The sequence below is a fragment of the Oryza sativa genome, chromosome 4 (assembly GCF_034140825.1).
Source record: "Oryza sativa Japonica Group chromosome 4, ASM3414082v1".
Taxonomy (NCBI): Eukaryota; Viridiplantae; Streptophyta; class Magnoliopsida; order Poales; family Poaceae; genus Oryza; species Oryza sativa.
This window is the reverse complement of record NC_089038.1, coordinates 12,612,286-12,632,930: the sequence shown is the minus strand read 5'-3', so window position 1 is coordinate 12,632,930 and position 20,645 is coordinate 12,612,286. Positions and strand designations below refer to the sequence as shown.

The 20,645-nt window shown below is 42.7% G+C and overlaps 2 protein-coding genes, 1 long non-coding RNA gene and 1 other non-coding gene across 4 annotated transcripts; all 4 read right to left on the bottom strand.

The window, feature by feature from the left end:
• Positions 1–1,493: 1,493 nt before the first annotated feature.
• LOC107278355 (uncharacterized) lies at positions 1,494–7,833 on the bottom strand. The gene is made up of 4 exons (XR_010740709.1): positions 7,642–7,833; positions 6,730–6,904; positions 3,374–6,318; positions 1,494–1,918 (listed from the first exon to the last, which is right to left on the bottom strand). It is a non-coding gene; the product is annotated as an uncharacterized lncRNA (long non-coding RNA).
• A 5,222-nt stretch (positions 7,834–13,055) lies between these two features.
• Positions 13,056–14,589, bottom strand: LOC112938690 (protein ALP1-like). The gene has a single exon (XM_026024809.2). The coding sequence runs from the start codon at positions 14,531–14,533 to the stop codon at positions 13,181–13,183; it is 1,353 nt and encodes a 450-aa protein (XP_025880594.1). The 5' UTR covers positions 14,534–14,589; the 3' UTR covers positions 13,056–13,180.
• A 448-nt stretch (positions 14,590–15,037) lies between these two features.
• On the bottom strand, positions 15,038–16,505 carry LOC136351076 (glutathione S-transferase T2-like). The gene has a single exon (XM_066309485.1). It carries the CDS (start codon positions 16,454–16,456, stop codon positions 15,203–15,205), a length of 1,254 nt encoding a protein of 417 aa, XP_066165582.1. The 5' UTR covers positions 16,457–16,505; the 3' UTR covers positions 15,038–15,202.
• A 491-nt stretch (positions 16,506–16,996) lies between these two features.
• LOC4335384 (uncharacterized) lies at positions 16,997–20,273 on the bottom strand. The gene is made up of 6 exons (XR_010740708.1): positions 20,005–20,273; positions 19,644–19,918; positions 18,740–19,438; positions 18,207–18,243; positions 17,921–18,002; positions 16,997–17,270 (listed from the first exon to the last, which is right to left on the bottom strand). It is a non-coding gene; the product is annotated as an uncharacterized protein (transcript).
• Between the last annotated feature and the right edge of the window lie 372 nt (positions 20,274–20,645).

Genomic DNA, 20,645 nt, shown 5'->3' with positions numbered 1-20,645 from the left:
CCCTCACCCTAGAGCTCCTCCCCCCTTCTTTGTGGGAAGTTTTTAGGCTGGATTGAGGCGGCAGCTTATCAGCGGGGGAAGCTCAGGCTGCCGAAGCAACGCCACCTAGTCCCGTGTTCTCCTTTGGCCATATTTGGCGAGGAGGCCGCCGGCAGGTGGTGGAACAGAGGGGTCGTAGGCCAGCTTTCAGGGATGGTGGTTCGATGAAGTTGGCCGACGGCGGGGCGTCGGTGTGGTGTGGTGGCAGTCTTGTTGTTGGCAGGACTAGAAGTTGGCCGGCGGAGAGGTGTCGGTCGGGTGTGGCGGAAGCCATGTGCCACCGATGTTTAGATGGTGGATTCGGATTGGGCAACAGACCACGGCGGTAGGGGTTCCGAGTGAAAGCTTAGCCCAATTTCTTTGGGCCAACAGTGACTACGCCTTCGGTCGTGGTAACCCTACTGAGGGCATTGTTGAGATACCCCTCCTCTCTTGGCAAGGATCTCTGGGTGAAAACCTAGTCCAGTTCTTTGGACGGATGACGACGGTATCTTTCGGCGTCGCAACCCTCGTGAGGGCGTCGTTTTTGAGTCTTCGTGTCGTGGTGGTGTTGTTGGCCTGGTGGCGGTCGGTCTCGCATAGCGATGGCCGATTCGGTGATTGGTTTCCCTCTCGGTAGCGTGTGTTTGGGCGGTTGACACATGGTTCGGGGCGTGTGCTCTGGTGCATATCCTTCCTCGATAGCCAGTTATCGATGTAAAACTTTTCTTATAACATTTTTCTTCCTATCTTAATTACATTACCTATCTTAATTACATTGCGGTCATTCCGGGCAAAAAAGACAAGCTCATGGGCTCATGGCCATATCCAAACCTTTGACGACGCTGCGACGACCTCGCCGGCGCTGCTGGGGCCGCGGCGGCGGTCAGCATGTGGAGGGGCGGCGCAGTGGCGGGTGAGAAGACGAGGCAGTGTGGGCTGCCGCGGCTTCCTCTTCTTCCTCGATGCAATCTGACGCGAGCTCGATCGCCATGGCATGCATATGCTAGCTTCTCATGTATTCAGACGCGCGCGTATGTTTGCCACGGGCGATGATGAGAGCAACCACAAACATACCTCTGTGTCTTCTGTTGATCTCTAAAGGAAAATCATCGGACGCTAGCTAGCTAGCTGCACTTGCTGTGACACAGCCGACCGACCAGCAGCGTCAATCGTGGCGCCTCCTCTGGACGTCGCCGGATTTCCTGCTACGGCGGCGGGAGCAGCGACGCCGCCAGCGACGGGCGCATGGAGGGTGAGGGCCCGTCCGGTGGCGAGGCGTTGACCAAGATAAGAAGAGTCGACGAACACCACCCGGTCATGGAGAGAATGAAGAACATGGATGCAGATATATGTATGTACCTATCTACATACATACATACTTTCATATTATATAATACTTTATAACATTATTCACATTTATATATATGTTAATAAATTTATATATATCTAGAATAATTAACATCATATAAATATATGCAATGCTAGAAAAAGTCTTATAATATGAAACAAAGGGAGTACATACATACATACATATATGTACAGCAAACAACCATCAGTAAAAAAAATAAAAAATTATCTTTAGTACCGGTTAATAACACCAACCGGTATTAAAGATAGTTTTTAATTCTACATTGTATAATTAGGACTAAAAATACCGATTACACAACAGGACTAAAAAAAGGGTTACCAACCAACACTAATGCCTCTTTCTCCGATGCATCTCCAGCAGTGGTCGCAGGTAAGATAAGTCGGGCTGCCAGAACAGCCTGCTCCGATGCCAAATGGGTAGTGGATGCTCAGGTTCCCGCAACTCTTGGGGCAGCTGGCACAAGCATCGCCATGGACGGGAGGCTGTGATTGACCCTTGCCTTCTCACAGATGCAGTTGCCAGAGGTGTCTGTAGTAAAGCCACGAGAATTAGTGGGAGCATTGCTATTTCTATTGAAGAGAGGAGGTTCATCTCCTTTCTGCTATCTGGTGCTCAAACTATCCCTCGATCGGGGTTAGGGTATGGAGGCCTTTAATCTCAATTGTCTATATCAAATAGATTTTATATACAAGGGTTTTCACTTCTATCACATAAAAAGAAACGGCATTTCACATCAACTTTTGAAGAATACAAACATGAAAAATAAAATTGTTAAAGTAGGAAGCATCAGTCTGTGTGCTTAGTTATTAGAACAGCATCGGCCGATCTGGTGAAAACCAATTGAACTGGACCGGAGGTGGTTCGACCGCTGGAGGAGCAGAAGCTGCAGTGTGCATGGGCGTCACGTGGAGTTAGAGAATATAGGAAAAAGCTGCTGAACTGAAGGAGTCGAACCCAAACCTCCTTGTTTCCACAGAGTCTACTGTAACACACATCTATTTGAACTGCTTTAAACCGGTTGTTTGATCGGTTTAACCAATGAGCCAGTGAACAAGTGTCCTAACAGTTCGATCACCGGTTCGATTGTAATAGCTGTCTGTGTGCACTAGCTGTATCATTGTCAAATGTCACTGGTGTAGTGCAGTGTTGACCGTTAAAGGTAGTCTGGTAGACCATTGTGTGGACTGAATTAGTGTAGATTTAGACTATTTTTTTCTCGTTTGTGCCTCTAGGAAAATTCTGTAACTTAGGTCACATCAAAACCACAGTCAATATATTTGGAAAAATAGGAAAATTAATTATGTCATAACCTTGAAATTCCACCTCACGGAAGTCAAAAAAACCTTTCAACCTTGGACGTATCCAGAATAAAAGTCTGGACTACTTTCCAAATTTCATAAAATCAATAAATGATTTCAAACAAGTTGAAACAAATTATCACTTGCGCTAGGTAGTATTTCTAACCTATACAAATTTTGTACAATTGAAATGAAATATAATTATATTGGCCAGTAAACACTGTGTTTGAAAAATAAAATAAAAATCTGAGGGATAAATTAGTTTCATTTCACTACAGAGCAAACTTGTGTAGTTTCTAAATCCTCCATTTTAGAACTGATTTTTTTTAGAATTGTTTGAAGTGGTTTAATAATTCTAAAAATTGAAATAAATATCTCAGCTTCAGGGGATGTTCTTGAAATTTAAAACGAGTAAACCAACTGGACGAATTCTAAGTATTGCACTGGTGTATATAGAACAGCTTCTTTGTCGTGTATAACTAACATACTCTGAGAGAGAGGGAAATGGCTGGTTCTTTCTCTCATTCTATTCTATCTGCTATATTTTCTCCATTTACCTCTTCTGAAGTTCTGATTGAATCAGTTGTTTAGGTACGTTTGTGGAACTGTGTATCATTGTAACCCGATTGTGTTACCCTTGTTAGAATATGAAAAATAATAGCATCATCATGCGGTAAAAACTCACCGGTTGTTTCTTGTCTGAACTAGTTTGTGGAAATTTGGATGAAGAACTCTATGTGTATTGGTGACAATATGCCACATCTTCCCCTCTCCAAAAGTTGGGGCTGTGGCCGTAGATGAATCTTGGGAAATCTTCAACATTTTCACCCTCGCTCTGGTGGTTAATGAAGTCCTTGTGCATTGAATCGAGGTACACCTCTTGAAGATTGTTCAGAAAGAAAATACCTCCGGGAATATCATTCAACTCATTAAGACCAGTCATCTCCAGCACCTCCAAACTGACCACTGAACCTTCTTCAATCTCCAAAGAATGAAGATGGTCCATGTCTTTCAGATGCAGCCTTCTCAATCTTGGGAACCATCCCAGAACAAACCTCAACTGCGGGCCATCGAATGCCCGTTGGAGCCAGAGGAATGCAAGATTTGTCATCTGGGACAACAATGGGAGGGGGTCTCTGCTTAGACTACTCCAACCAAGAAAAAGACATGTGAGATTGTTGCAAAAGGAATTGAAGAAAGAGTGCAGATTAGAATCATTCAGTTTTCCCCTCAGGCAAAGCTTCTCAAGGGTGCTTGGCGGTGGACTGATGTCCAGGTCAAGTATTTCCTCCTCGTCACTAGCTAAGATATCTAAGTACACCAACTGCTTCATTCTTTTGATTGACTCAGACAGCACTGAGCAATGAGATCCTCTAACTTTTGTGATCCGGAAGCTTTTTAGCTGAACCAGTTTGTTTGCCTGTTGCACAAAACACTTGCTTGCCTCTATTGTGAACAATGTCTGCAAAGACTTAAGCTTGCATATACCGCTAGGAGCACCAACACCGCTACAAGCATTCAGACTTTGAAAACTGGAGTCCTTCACTGTCTCGACAAACAAATGTCGAAGCTTTTCTAGTTTGGTTATTCCACTGGGCAGTCTACTTATGCAACTGTGATGAAGATCCAGTGTTTGTAGATTTGCAAGCCTTCCCAAAGAACTAGGAAGCTTCTTCACCTTAGTCCTACGTAAGCCTAAGTAACGCAGGTTGAAGAGAGATACAACTTGTTTCGGAACTTCCTTGATAAATAATGCCCCTGATACATCTAACACTGTCAAATATCTAGAGCTGCATACTATTCTTGACAGCAAGGTGTCAGACATTGTGACATCAAACGAAAGGAATGTGCGTACATGTGGTAGATCAGTTAGGATTTCGGAACTGGACTGATTAATTCCATGTATAGCAAAACGACGTGCCTCATATGCAGATGTTGATTCTTTGTTGCCCCATATCATGTGGAAACCCCTCGATTTGCATAGCGAGATTGTGACCTCTCGTACGATGCAATGCATCCGACAGTGCTTCACCCTGCCATTCTCGTTCCTCTTCATGACCTGCAACATTCCTCGACGAATGAGTTCTGATAAGTAATCATGCGCTAGCTCTTCCATCGTAGTTCCTGCCCTGTCCTCCACAAAGCCTTCTGCAATCCAAAGTCTTATCAGGTGCTTCCGCTTGATCATACTGTTCTCTAGGAATATGCTGCAGAACAGAAAGCAATCTTTGAGATATTCTGGTAGATAACGGTAGCTAAGGTTGAGCACATGTTTCAAATGATTAAGGCCTGGATCATTGTCAAAACTGCAAAGCAAGTTGTTGTAGACACGTTTCCATTCGCTATTGTTTTTTTCTCTCAGGGACAGGAGTCCACCCATAGTAACTAGGGCTAATTGTAGACCACAACACCACTTCATAATATCCTTTGCAATACCGACTAACTCTTCAGGACATGACTTTTCTTTCTCATTTAGGAAAGCCTTTCTGCAGAAAAGGTCCCATGCTTCACTCTCCTCTAATTTTTCCATTTGAATCATATAGCTTTGATCCACAAACTTTGCTATCTGAATTTCCCTAGTGGTTATGATAATTTTGTTTCTGTGCTCATTGTGAGAAAACGCCTTGAGAATAGTACCAATACATACATGATCCCAGACATCATCAATAACAACCAAGCAGCTTCGTCCTTTTAAGAATTCTCGAAGTTCAACAATGAGGCTGTGTTGATCCATTATGTCAACATTAGGTGGGATTTCTTTTGTGTTCTTGAAACAATGTCTGATTGTCGTTCTCAACAAAGAGCAAATGTTATATACCTGGGATGTAGCTATCCAGGCACTACAATCATACCTACTCTTTTCAGTCTCATAAACATTTGAAGCAAGTGTGGTCTTGCCTATTCCCCCCATTCCCAAAATAACCATTACCGAAGTACTCGAATCTTTTTGTGCTAACCAATTGATCAACAACATTTTGTAGTTACCAAACCCAATCATATCATCTGAATTAATGAAGTAACCACACTGAGGTGAATATGGAAGGGCACAATGATAGTCACCATCCAAATTGCCTCTGCCCAATAGCTCAGTACTGGTATGAATCCATCTGTCTTTCATCTCCGAGATGTGCCAAAGGTCTCTCTCAATCTCCTTCAGCCGTTCAACAATTTGAAGCCACAAACAAAGGTGTTGAGATCTTCCAAATTTTCCTTTGACTGAAGTGAACCATCCACACTTTTGCTGGCCTAATAGATGAACGTACTCATCAATTACGTCTTCAACATCCAAGGCAACCTTCCTAACAGCATCCACCCATGCTTCAACTGTTCTGGTCTGAACACCCTGCAAGTCGGCCTGTGACAGGAATGCATGAATCACAAACAACTCTTTTTTGATCCGGTTCATGCGCCCAGTGAGCTGCCCAAATAGCGACACTTCTGTTGGCAAGAGGTTCCGAATTTGCTGCAGAACATCTGCACCCAGTGCAGCCGTGATTTTGCCGAGTGCGATAAGGAGCACGGACTCAGCCATTTATTCTATCTGGTTATTATATAGATAGCAACGATGATGATGTTTGCTTTTAGTTAAGAACACAAAGCACTAGCAATAGCTACACATCAGCTTCAGTCCTAGCATACAAAAACAAAAGTTGATGGTACTGTGAACTAATTCATTAGTGAAGAACATAAAAAAACACAAATACAAGATAATAGTTCAATCATGTTAAATTACAATATATGTGATACTATTATTGTTAATGTTTTTTTAAAAAATAATAGCAGGGGAAATATAAAATAAAATCCTCTGTTTGGTCCAAAAGGTGAAATAGCTTTAGAGTCAGAATGACCAACTAGAGGCACAAGATCATGGTCTCTTATCAAATAGAGGAAAACCAATATCGCCAAAGCATTTCCAGTAATCAAAATCTTGTGCAGACAGGTAAGAAAAAAGTGGATCATAGCAGGTCAACAGAAGGCTACAAAAACCAACTCTGAAGTGTATCCGACATAAATTTTACTGTAACACCGAAATCTACTTACTAGGAGTGATGCTGAAATACCCACTCTGTTGCTCATCGTGTTTCTTCACATCCTGATGGTTCTACAGCTCCAGATGGGATTAAGAATGAGAACAGGCGCAAAAGAACCATTGAGCGCCTTCTAGTGAGCCCGTTTGTGTTTCCGCCTTCTATTAACCAGTTTCAGAGCTTGTGAGCTGCAGGATTTTTAAGACAAACCGTGGATGGTATTACTTTTGGGATCATACACTATTTGACAAACAGTATTTGTAAGACAAACTGTGGGCGATATTATTTGCTGGAAATGTAGATGATTGAAACAGGTCAGCAATGTTTATACTTCACGCGTTGAAGTCACTGCAATGTCATCTACAAGTGGAGACAGGCATCAGACTAGATATTATTTGAAGAACAAGTAGCTGATTACATTATATTTGCTGGACATGTAGATGATTGAAACAGCTCGCCAATCTTTACACTTTATGCATTGAAGTCACTGCTATGTCAGGAAAGGAGCATTTAAGCTACTTTAATCATGGCTTTAAGCATCACTTTGATCTGGTAGGACATCGGTTTGTTTCTCATATTTTACTTTACTGATGATGACTGGGGATAATTTTTTTACCATAGCCTGTTTCTGATTTCTGATTCCTTCCTGCCCCCATTTGGATGCATAGAATTTTAACAGACGGATTCCATTTCCATTTGTTGGGAGTTTAAATCTACGGGAATTATATTGAACTGTCTATTTTTCTATTTGTATGCCACTTGGAACTTATAAATTCTGAAATCTGACAAAACTGAAGAACATGGGATCAATATTCAGATCAGAAAAAGGCAATAGCTATGCAGTTTGTTAAAGATCAATCCACACAAGTGAAGTCATGGCATAAGTAAAGATTACAGAGAACGAAGCAATGGAAGGAAATCCCACCTGAGAACTTCACGGCCAGTAATGCCAGATATTCGCATCCCATCCAATCCGACCGATTTGACCCTCGAGCAAGCAGCTGAACTCTGCCTGCCACGAACAACCCCCATTGACAGCGGCGGTCACGAGGTGATCGGCTCCAAAGAACAGTGCACTGGCTACAGGGCCCATCAATAGAAACTTCAATCTCACACCCTGAAAGATCAACAGTTGATACAGTTCAGTCCAATATAGTCATACAGCAACTTCCACAAATCTTTTGGTCATTTTCTGACCAAATCAACATAAGTTTTGGGAAGAGATGGAATATACAAATCAAGGGCTACCAGTCTCAGCAACACAAGTCCATGCAGGCAGCTTTTGCAGGTCCATCTCTACCATAGAGCTTCTAATGCTTTCAACTTCATCCCACTGATCACTACTAGCTTGGGTATTGCTGAACACCACATGGTAGCCAACATTACCTGGTTCCAATTTCATAAGTTTCTGAGCCACATAAGAAGCAAGCTTACTGTTCGAGTATGTCCTGCATGAAGCAAGGAGAGCACCCCAAATTCTCCCATCTGGCTTAACATTCATATCACTGATAACTTGCAAAGCATCATCTAGGTTGCCTGATCGTCCAAGAACATCCACCATGCAGGTGTGATGGCCAAGCTCAGGTGTGATGCCAAACGTTCTTGTCATGCAATCAAAAAACTCTTGAACTTCATTAACAAGCCCGGAGTGACTACATGCTGACAACAAGCTCAGGAAAGTCACCCCATTTGGCCTTCCTCCTTCGTCTAGCATCATGTGGAACAATGCCAGATTTCCAGAGCCTCCATACCATAGCCATGGATCGTGTATGCTTCAATAATTGAACTCCAGGCAACAATATCTTTCTGATGGATGCTGTCAAAGCACCTTCGTGCCAAATTAATGCTCCCACAGCTAGCAGCCTAGCATAGAGTTTAATGATGGATGTCACCAAGGCGCTCTTTTCAGATTGTGCTTCATAATTGTTTCTTATCATGTACCCATGAGTTGCTTTACCTAGCCGTAGTGCACCAAGTTCTCTGTAACTGATGACTAATCCTTGCAGCTCAACGCACTGGAACAAATGTAGAATTTAACATTCGCCCAAACAAATGTATTACTTCTATAAACTGCCAACAGCAAATAAAGCTCCAATTCATGGCTGACCATATGCAACTGCCTGTGTCGCTGAATTCTTCAAATGACTGAACTGATCAATCTAATCTGTCGCATTTTGGCATAAAAATCAACAAAGGACTCCACCAAAATTGCATCGCTGAGACAGCTCCTAAAAGCGAAAGAATGCAGTTTCTCACCTTCTCGGAGACACTTGCACTTGGCGAATGCAGCAACTACTGTGGTTAAGGTCTGGCAGCTAGGACACACCTCCTCTCTTCTCATCCTTTGATACATTTCGGCAACTTTGGAAATGTTCCCTTCCGAAGAATACTCTGAGATCATAATGTTCCAAGAAATTGCATCTCTTCTCGGAGACTGCTGGAACAGCGCCACCGCGTCGTCCGAGGCTGCCATCCTGCACAAGTGCGTCAAGATCTTCACCGCGTAGCAGTGCAGCTGCCCCCCGCCGCCGACGTTCTATTTGGCCGTGCACACGCGGAGCACCACGGCGAGAGTCACGGCGCTTGGCTGGCAGCCGTCCAGCCGCATGTAGTACAACACCCGGGACACCTCCCGGACGTCCCAGACACCGGCATGCGAAGAGACCAGCGACGTCCAAGAAACCACGTCGCGCGTGGGCATTTCGTCGAACAGCTTCCTGGCGCACGCGACCATCCCCGCGCCGCGCGTAGGCATCCACCAGCGTGTTGCAGAAGTAGACGTTGGCGGCGAACTCCGCCCTGACGCCGACGGCGTGGGCGGCGCCGACGAGCTCGGCCTCGCCGCGGCTGGCGGGGAGGGAGGCTGCGGCGCGGTTGAGGAGCGGGAGCGTGTAGCCGTCCGGGCGTGCGCCGGCGCGGAGCATCGCGGCGAAGGTGGATACGGCCGCCGCGGGGAATCCGGAGTCGAGGCGGCCCCCGATGGCGGCGTTGCATTGGCCAGTTGTGGAGGAGTTGGAGCTGAGGTGGGCGGCGCCGGCGCGCGATGTTGACGGAGAAGACGGTAGCAGAGCAGGTGCTCGACGAAATACCGGGAAGATTTTGGAGCCATTCCAACGAAACCGAAACGTACCCAAAATATAGCATTGAATATGATTTCTTCATATATATTATCTTCTCAACTAATTTAGCTTCTCCGTATAGTTCTCAACCAATCACAATATCTCAAATAATTCCTTAATATTTATGTCCGACCTTAAAGTTTTTATATTTGGCACAAATGTATATATTCTATGAAAGTTTTTAGAAAATAATAAAAAGAACTCAACCTATTAAAGAAATTAAAATAAATAGGCCGTGGCTTGTTCATGGCAGTAAAAGAAAAAAATTGCAACATTGATGGATCCTTTGGAATGATAGAAATTTATAGGAATATATAAATTTATTAAGGCCTGGAATTGAACTTCCTCAACCATCTTTTAACAAGAATAATAACTATTTCCAGTTACAAATCCAAGCTGTTATTGAGGATGTAAGACTTGCTCGGTCCTTGTGTGATCCAATAAATAAAAGGGCCATGTATAATGATATCATTTGCGGTACTTTAAACCTGTAGGGTTGTGTCATATATGTCCCTAAACTCTTAAAATGCATATTCAGGTCTCATAACTTGTCAAAGTGTATCATATAGGTCCTAAATCGACACAACCCCTTTAGGATCCTACGTGGCGCTGATGTGGCATGCCACATGGACGTGACATGTCATTTTCTTTTTTTCTTCTTTTCTTCTTTTTCTTTTTCTTCTCATTCTTCTTTTTTTCCTTTCTTCTGCTCCGGTCATAGAGAAAGGAGAAGAAAGGGAAAAAGAGAGAAGAAAAAAAAGAAAAAGAAAAAATTTTAAATGGAATCCATTTGTCAGTCAAAACGATGCCACATCATTCCGTGTGGCATGCCACATCAACGCCACGCAGGATCCTGAAGGGGTTGTGGCGATTTGGGACTTAGATAACACACTATGATAAGTTCTAGGACTTGAATATGTATTTTGAGAGTTTAGGGATCTAGATGACACACCACTACAAGTTTAAGGACTGCCCGTACACTTTACTCGTGATATTTTTTTCAATATCCATACCATCGCATCAACGGTGTATAATGGAGTTGTTCAACATGGAGCCTGTAAATATAATAATGGACAAATAAATGATCAAGTTAATCTACAACAACAATCTTTTCCAGCAGTCCAGTACCAAGATGTACTTCGCAAGGTTGGGGATGCCCCCATGCAGTCTTTCCCACATCCTCCAACCACAAACTTGAGCCGCGCGTCATTTCGAGATTGCTCAAGGGAGCCACAACTTGGAGGGTGAATCCGATGGAAATTGGTAGTTTCGTCCTACTTTAGCTTACCTAATAGGTTGGGTGTCCGAGTCATTGCATGTGCACGATGTCTTGACTATCACAAGTATGCCAGGGGATTGGTATTGGCAATGTCTCAGGTGGTGCCGCATAGAGAGGTGCCCCAATATGAAAAAAGTCTTCCCTCCAAATGCAAAACGTTTCATTCCACTAGAGACCATATGGTCCAACGATCAGAACCGTACTATTTTATTTTTCATAGTTAATTGCTATACAGTACTCAGAGGCATCTGGGTCATCCGTTTTGAAAACGGAATGCCACTAGCCTACGACTCAGGTGCTATAATTTTATTCTCTAAGGGCAACACCAATGTATATTATCAAGATGAGTATTAGTGTGGGACCCAGTCACAGGCGGTAATAGGAGAAGACACTATCCACAATGCTTATCTCGGCGAGAGGGTAGTAAAGGTGGGGTCCACAGGATAAAAAAAATCGGCGCTCAGTTCCTTCGCGCGAGTTCCGGCCAGATCGATCCCCAATTCCTCTTTCGCTGTTTCCACCGGCGCCGCAATCTCCTCTCCTTCCCCGCCGCCGTAAAATCCGCTCCTACCCCGCCACTCGCCGCCGCCAACTCCTCCGTCCCCACTATCCATGCGGCGATCCGCTCCCCCTCCCCCCGAAATCAACGCCACAAACCCCTCCACCCTTCCACTGACGCCGGGTTCCTCTCCGCCACCCAACGACGCAATCCCCTCTATCGCTACCACCCGGCGCCGCATCCGCTCCACCCCCACCATCGACGCCGCAAACCTTCCTTCTCTGCAATCAGGCAACGCTTTCCCCTTCATCCGTCGCCGCTATCCCCGCCGACCGACGCCGCAAGCCACCTCCCTTATTATGGCGGACTGGTGCTTCAGCCCGGCTGGAGACTGAGGAGGTCATCTTCTCTGGTGTGTGATCAGCTTCGGCTTCATATCCTCCTGCTGAGATCTGCGACGGAGCTGCAAGACCAACTGTAAGTCCAACTAACCCCTATGCTTGTGATTTAAGTAGTAGAATAGCGTATGTGCTTGCATGATAAATATTGTACCATGTACCTCTCTGTCGATGTTGCGCATGTTATATTTTCTAGTTCAGTTTATGAGAATCGGAGTTGCCATAACTGTGTGGACAGATTTTTTTTTTGTTTAATCACGGTCGGAGTTGCTATAACTATGTGGACAGATTTTTTGTTTAATCACGGTCAGTTGTTTTACCGTTTGATCTGTGTTATGGTTCGTGCTTCTATCCAAGTAAAGAACACAACACTAGGTTTCCCCACTCCATAAGAGCCCTGCATACAGCAGTTTAAAACAGGTAGCTACATTAACCTTCTACTGTTCTACATCACGAACGGATGTAGCTAGCACTAACCTTTTATGTTCTTGCTAAATATTATGTTGCAGAAAATTTAATTTAACTCTCTTGCCATCCAAAATATATCTATTTGCTATGTTGCCGGCCTGTTAACAGCAACCGACTGTCTTTTTTCTCAAAAATACAAGCTACATGATGATGAGATATAATTATGTTTAATTCTTACAACACTAATCAAAAGTAAGCATCGGAGTTTGATTAATCTGAAAACTTCAATAGTATTCGATATAGCTACTGGAGTATATGTTTGTCAGGGCTCTAGCTGATTCTCGATTCTCGATCAGCTAGCTGCAGGGGAGTATACTTGACACCAGTGCATTGGTGTTGGTGTAAGTAACCTTGTTGCTATGTATCAACACAGTTGTTTCCTGTTCAAATGTTTTCAGGAAAAAGGAACCACATTTTGCCTCTCTGTTGGTAGTTTTGCTCTCCTTTTTTCTTCAGTCTACTAGCTGTATACAGAACATATATATAGTTCTTCAGAAATAAAAGGCAATCCATTTTTGTAGGTATTGCAAGATAACTAGCTAGTGTACATAGTCCCTATTGGAATACGTAGCTGATAAAAAGTAATACATTTGACATACAAATACAAGTACTTTTGGAAGCAAACATTTAGATTCTAAATTGGTAAAGACAAATTAAACTAGTAAAATACAAGGTTGATATGGAATTATTAAAATCTAATCTTATTGTTGCTGACCACTAAATTTCTGCCACACGTGCTCTATCAAATCTCCCTTCAGACGCCGATGTGTTTGTCGGTCATGGATAGCCTTGTTTTGCTCTAAAACTTCTTGAAATCCATATATTGGTCCATGGTCAAGCCCTGTCATTTGAGGATAATACTGCCCTTGTTCATATGTATTGTCATCCGGTATATCATATGAGCCTCTCTCATCCTCAACTATCATGTTGTGCAAAATAATGCAGGCATACATTATATCTGCAAGCTCTTCCCTTTCCCAAATACGCGCCGGGTGACGTATGATGGCCCAACGTTTTTGCAAAACCCCAAAGGCTCTTTCCACATCTTTTCTTGCTGATTCTTGACGTTGGGCATATAATTTGTGCTTAGCACTTCGGGGCCTGGTGATTGATTTGGCAAATGCAGCCCACTCCGGATAAATTCTATCAGTTAAATAGTATCCCATGTTATATTGTGTACCATTTATGGTAAACTGAACAGGAGGTGCTCTTCCTTGTATCATTTCAGTGAATAATGGAGACTGGTCCAATACATTAATATCATTGTTTGAACCAGCAGCACCAAAGAAAGCATGCCAAATCCATAAATCTAAAGAAGCAACTGCTTCAAGCATAATAGTGGGTACTCCATAGTCACCACGTGTGAATTGGCCCTTCCATGCAACCGGACAACTTTGCCATTCCCAATGCATGCAATCAATACTCCCCAACATCCCAGGAAATCCATGTGCCTCTCCAAATTGAAGTAAACGTTGAATATCCTCCACGGTAGGCCTGCGCAAATATTGTTCACCAAATAAATGCCGCACACCTTGAACAAAATTGATCATGCACTCCATTGCTGTACTTTCTGCAACCCCAAAGGTCTCATCCATAAGATCAGCTGGTGTACCATATGCCAACATTCGCATGGCAGCGGTGCATTTTTGCAATGGTGATAGACCCACCTTGCCAAATGCATCTCGCCTTAGACGAAAATATGGAGACCAAACACCAAGAGCTTGTACAATGCGCAAAAAAAGATGCCTTCTCATGCGAAATCTCCTCCGAAACTGATCATCGGTGTACAATGGACTCTCAGAAAAATATTTAGCAAATAATCTGTTGTGGTCATCTTCATGATCTCTACTAATGTACCTCCTTGTGTAGCCCCCCAGCTGATTAGAGCTACCAGCTAGGTGAGCCATCAATCTCGCTTCAAGTTGAGCTTCCAACCGAGCTTCAAGCTGAGCTTCCATAGGGTCATTAATTTCTTCCCATGTCATATCATCAAGCTTCTCACTAGTGATGGACTCATCGGAATGACTAGAATTATCTTGTGACTCAGTGGACATCTTTTTTGGAGATGGGTTGCTATGTTGGTAAGAAGTTGAAGGAAAGGAAGGGGAATGCTGCCTTCGTGATGTGCATGTCTTATTTATATATGGTTCATCCTGCTAGCTATGTGTAACATTGATGCCTTGCTTTTGCTTCCATTGCAACGGCTAGTTTCCAACAGCTAGATTCTGAACAGCCATGTCTTTCTTTTTGGATGTATTCCAACAGCTAAATTTTAGACAACTGTGTCTTGCTTTTTGGATGTATTCCAACAGCTAGATTTTAAACAACCATGTCTTGCTTTTTGGATGTATTCTAACAGCTAGATTTTAAACAACCATACCTTCCTTTTCTATCTATTCAAACCACCATATTATAAAATGTTGTGCTAATTATTATCAATGTATATTTTTCTGCAGGCTGCTTAAGAAACGAATTGCTGTTGTTATGGGACAAATCAGAGACTACAGAGAAGAAGGTTCAGACATATTATGATTGTGGGCAAATATTATCACTTCATATGCCTTCTCACTAGTGAAATATTACATTCATCATTCACTGAGTTCACAATACAACAATTACTTGCCCTACAAACCTATCACAAGTCTAAATATTACTAGCAAGTTAAACTTAATGAAACAGTGACACACTAAGTACTAGGGGTACAAACATAACTTAGGGATCTTCTATTCTTCTGCAAGTTCTGTAGCTAGCTTTTCGAGGACAGCTTCATGCCTCTTGAGTTTTGCATCACTAAAATTGGCAGTGTCTTTGTCCAACAACTTTAAATATGTCTGATACTTCTCCATCCTAGTTTGTTCCTTCTTTGCTTCCGCTGATTTGGTGGTTGCTTCTGCAGATTTCAGCACTGCTTCTGCTCTCAATTTTACAGCTTCGTTGAAGAGAACAAAATCTTGAGATGGCTGGTCCCCCAAAGGAGACGGTGCAGGTTTTTTTCCTTTCCCTTTAAGCTTGGCTTTGGCTTTTTTCTGCCCTTCAGGACGCTTCTCTTTTCGGCTGGTCTCCTCCTCAGTTTCTTGGTTGGATGATGATGTATATGCACCAGATTCAGAAATCTTAGTCCTCTTGTTCTTGCTGTCCTCTTCAAGTATCCGTCGCCATTTTGGTTGATCCTTTAATTCTCTCCACATATACTCTAATGTAAAAGTTTTATCATTGTTTTCTGATTTATATAATGCATGGGCTTTCTCCATGATCATATCATCAGAGAATCCACTGCTCCAGGTTCTTCTAGCTCGAGAATAAGCTCCACAAAATTTTGCAATGTCCTTCTTAACACCACCCCAATGTGTCTTGCATTGCACGACTGTCCTTTTGCGGTTATTGCTAGATGCATTACCATTGAACTCTGCAGCAACATCCCTCCAATAGTATTCTCCCTTCTTGTCATTGCCATTTATAGAATCTAGTGAGTTATTCAACCAAGAGCTGAGGAGTCGTAAGTTTTCTTCTTCGGTCCAGTTGACGTGTGTCCCTCTTCTCCCTGTCTCTTGGCTATTGTCACTTGACTCTTCGATGTTAACCAAATTGTTCTCTTCCTGTCTTGCAGGGCACTGAGAGGCTGATTTGGATCCATGAGATGAGGCGGACCCGACAACTTGATTTGGTGAGTGCATCCAACTTTCTTGGGGACGAAAACCTTGAAAGCTTATTGGTGCAGATTGTAACCAGCTTGCTTGCTGCAGAAAACCTTGAAAGTTTGGAGGAGAACTACCATATAGGTGATAGTTGGCTGGAGGACCAAAAGGGTTGAAGGTTTGGAAATTAGGTGGTGAGGCTTGGGTAAAATGTGGGGATTGGGGAAATTGTGATTGGGAGAAAGTTGAGGGGAATTGAGTAGGAGGGGAGTTTTGGCTAGATTGTTGGCTTGGAGAGCCTTGGTTTAACAAGTTCATGAAACCTCTCTTGGAGGGATCCATCTCAAGCTCTCAGCTAGCTAAGTTTCACAGAATGTGTTTGTGTTGATTCAAAGAAATTATGAGCCATCTCTGTTTTTGTAGGAGATGAAGATGGCAAGAAGAACAGTCCATGCAACGGTTGGCTGGGGAGGAGAGCAACGGTTGGAAGAAGCAACGGCTACTTGCAATTTAAAATTTTTTGTCAGAACTCCACTGTACACATTTCATTTTTTATTCCCTTCTTGCCGGCAGCAGCGCTACTTCCTGGCTTTAAGAATGAACTACTCCCACAATGACTAATACCAGGTAGTAAGCAACCATTTAATGCTTACTACCTGGTTTTTTACAACATTGTGGGTGCCCTAACTAGGTGATGCCCGGCCCGCGCGTTGCGCGGGCACATTATTTGTTACATCACTAATTTTACAATAAACCACGCAAAACAAATTTGTTATAACAAAAGAAATATTACACCGACTAAAAGATATACCAAAGTACAAATCTTTATATATAGATTTGTACCATGAAAGTGAGATATCATTACTAAAGTGAAAATTGAAGTTCTAAGTCACAATAAATCTTGAAAAATTTTCATTTATCTTAACAATTACATTTTTTGGGGTTATGGTAAGGGTATGAATATCTTTCTGCATATATACCACCAGACTAAGAGTAATATACAACAATTAGAAGAATGCATAACCGTTGACTACAGGATGAAGATCCCTACAGAGGTCTATGCCTAAAGCGCCCATATTACCAAAAGAAGGCACAATGTTTATGTGGAGGTTGGATAGCATCAATAGAGCTTGCACAATGCCAATGTCAACTTCTTCTGCAAGGACATGTAATTTAATAAGTTCAATAGCATAATACATGGTGCAATAATTTAAAAATCGCATGGTGAATAATAGGAAATCATTAGAACGAAGAAGATAATAGGAATTGTGAAATAATAGAAACTTTCAGTGTCAGTAATACACGTTCAATAATAGAGTACATGTATTGATACTATATCCATGATAGGAGTCAAACAATTTAACAGTGTGAAAGGGTGTTGATAATCAAATAAAGTGAATTTCCAGAAACATGGCTTTTTTTTTCTTTGAACCTGAAGAAACATGATTTCAGTTTGGAAATTAACTGCCGTTCAAGATGTACCTGAACACGGAAGGAAAAAAGTTTTAGTGTGGTATTTGTACAATGAATGTACATGTCATACCATAATATAGCATGAAAACATGAATAGGTAGCTAGTAATCTTAAGCACATGTACACATAGTGCATAGTTTACAATAATGACAGCTATACAGACCAAAAGGGCCATACTGATGTCATAGTACAGACTGGTATGTAACTGTTTCATTCGATTTATTCTAGGAGGGATTTGAGGTGTAACTGTCCACTGTATGTAGCAAAGTATAAACAATTGTGTGTTCATTAGAAGAAATTGCATGTGGTTGGTGTGCTATCATAAGGCATTACTTCAGCTGTACAAAGAAGGAAGAGGTGCATATCTTTTCGATGTCTCCCCCGTATTAATCTGGAAAATAGAGGACTTGCCTATCTGTATGAAATAAAATTTGAATGACAAATTAGTCTAAAATGAACTATCATACGTGAAAGATATATCGGTGAGAAACAAATAATATAAGCATCCATCAGTGACCAGAAAAACAAATATCAGTGAGCAGCAAGTTAACTGCGTATATGTACAGCGATTACATATATGTAGAACCAAAACTATAGGATTGCTAGTCACATTTTTTACCTCCCATTCCTTGAAGCAGCCTATGAAGCATTCCATCCTGCTCGTTTAAGATAAATAAACAACATGCGGAGAAAATTTTGTGAAGTGAACCATAAAGCGGAACTCTGTTGGTACTAAGGCAGAAAAGAACACAACTCTTGAACAACACGGCACCCATACAGAATTTTAGATATGTTGGACAAACCTCTAGAAATATATGCCTTGTCACAGGATTATATGGCATGATAATGTGAATGAACCAACCAATGAAACTTTAATTAACGCTTGAACTTCCAACCAAAGTTAATAATGAAGGAATTAAACATAACCAAAACAGGTTATCACTTACAGACTGATCAAGATAATTAAAGCAAAACTGATTATCTGCAGTAGCTAGCTTGAACTTTTCCTCCAGTTAAATCATTAGGTAAAAAAAAGATTTAAAGCTAATAATTACTATTTGTAATATGCCCTAACTCTTATATAAGCAAAAGCAATAAGAAAACTAAAACCAAGTGAAATTGTTGTGCAGCTTTTTGTGCAGTTTTGGTTACCTGTGTGGCTACGACAATATTCACTGGACTAATCAACAACGGATACTTGTATATTATGTTTTTGAATCATTTCATCTGCTGCATATATAGGACACTGAGTGCCTGATCAATTTAGCTTTAGGAATTCCAAAGATTCCAAGACAGATGATGCTAAACCATGATCGAAGTCATGTGTCCTGCCTGTAAGATTATAGTAAAGAAAATGAAAGCTTGTGAAGAAATATGGAATCTGCAAGTATTTAACGAAATAATAACAAAGCTGTGTATCTTCATTTTGTTCTAGTATAACTGGGTTGCTCAGAGATCCATTGGACACTATACAACAAAAACACAGCTGGGTATCCGGATGAGGATTCGATGATAGTAAAATAGCTTGTGAGTATTATAATGCAGCAGCAGGCAAAATAATTTGAGAACATTTGGTCGAGATAGAACACAACCCTTCAATAAGTTTGCCATGTAAAACAGTCAATGCATTTCTTCTGGATGGAATAATGACCATGTAAATCATCATTTGTAGAGTAAAGGTTGATGAGACTAATCAATCGAACAAAATAATTAAAAATAACAAAAGGCAGACATGTGGATTAAAATCCAGATCCAGAAGGAAAAGAAGAGCTGCAACGCATGTACTGGCAGCAGCATCCTGGATGAAAAAATTGGAATCAAGAGACCCTCAGATTAATTTGATCCAGAGAGCTGAAACAAAAAAAAATGTCTTAAATAGATGGAGTTCAAGTTCTCGCCATTATATTAACGAAACAGAGCTTCGAATCAAGCAGTAAATCAATCCCAAATCCAAGAAATCTACGGATGCCAGTTAAATCCCCAGGAAAAAATGACCAAGAAAGCACCTAATTACATATTACTCTCTCAATCCAGGGCATAAATCAGTCAATCATACCTACAGATCGACACCAATCTCTCGAGTGATTTGGAGCAGAACACTTGCCACAGACTAAACCCCAAATAGTTGTTGGGTCAAAGAACAGAGCTCACAGGAAGAAGCGACAACGGGGCAGCTCGGGGGAGACGGGGACGACGACCTAAGACGACCTCGCGGTCTCGCTAGCCCATGCGTGCTCCATCCTGTGCCCCGTGGCCTCCTCACGCTGCCGTCGACGACACCGAGGCGCGAGAGAGAAGGATCCCGGCCCGGAGAGCACCATCTGACGCATCCTGTCCCCATCGCAGTGGTGGTCGTCGTCAGAGGTCGAGGTGGAGAAGCAGGATAAGAAGCGAGATGAGGGAGAGAGGGGACTGACCTGAGATGAGGGAGAGAGGTGGAGAAGAAGCACCATACCTGGACATCGTTGCTCAGCGCCGCCAGGCCTCCCTCGACCTCATCCACCTGGTGGCCGACGTCGTCCGTGATCTGCAACCACATCGACAACCGGATCTATGCCAGCCGCTGGCTCGAGGAGGAGGTAGCGACGGCGGGCGGGCGGGCGACCACTGGCTCGAGGAGGAGGTCGCGCTGGCTCGGATGCGGTGCCGCTGGGGAGTGGGGACGAATGCGAGGAATCGCGGTGGCGGCGGCGGAGCGTGGGAAGGGGAGAGGAAATAAGGGATTAGGGCACGACCGACTGCCTGTTGCGGTGGCCTGATACGATGGCGAACGCGTAGCTGGGCGGGGCATCGGACGGCGCTGCTTTTTTGGGTGACGTGGCCGCGCGGGCGAGTGAACAGTGTACAGCAACGACATGAGCTTTAGGCCCTGGTTCTTTCAGATTAGGATTATTATAATCTAGATTATTGAGTCAGATTACTATAAGCTAGATTGTTATAATCTGTAGTAGAATAAGTGGTTAGTTGTTTCTTTTCTAGATTATTAGAGCATAGATTATTGGGTTTGCAGGTCTAAAGAGGAAGTGGGATGGCATGGTGGGTAATTTTTCACCCAATA

Bases quoted from the DNA above. Each gene is read 5' to 3' on its own strand.
- LOC112938690 (XM_026024809.2), bottom strand. From the start codon at position 14,533: ATGTCCACTGAGTCACAAGATAATTCTAGTCATTCCGATGAGTCCATC.
- LOC136351076 (XM_066309485.1), bottom strand. From the start codon at position 16,456: ATGGATCCCTCCAAGAGAGGTTTCATGAACTTGTTAAACCAAGGCTCT.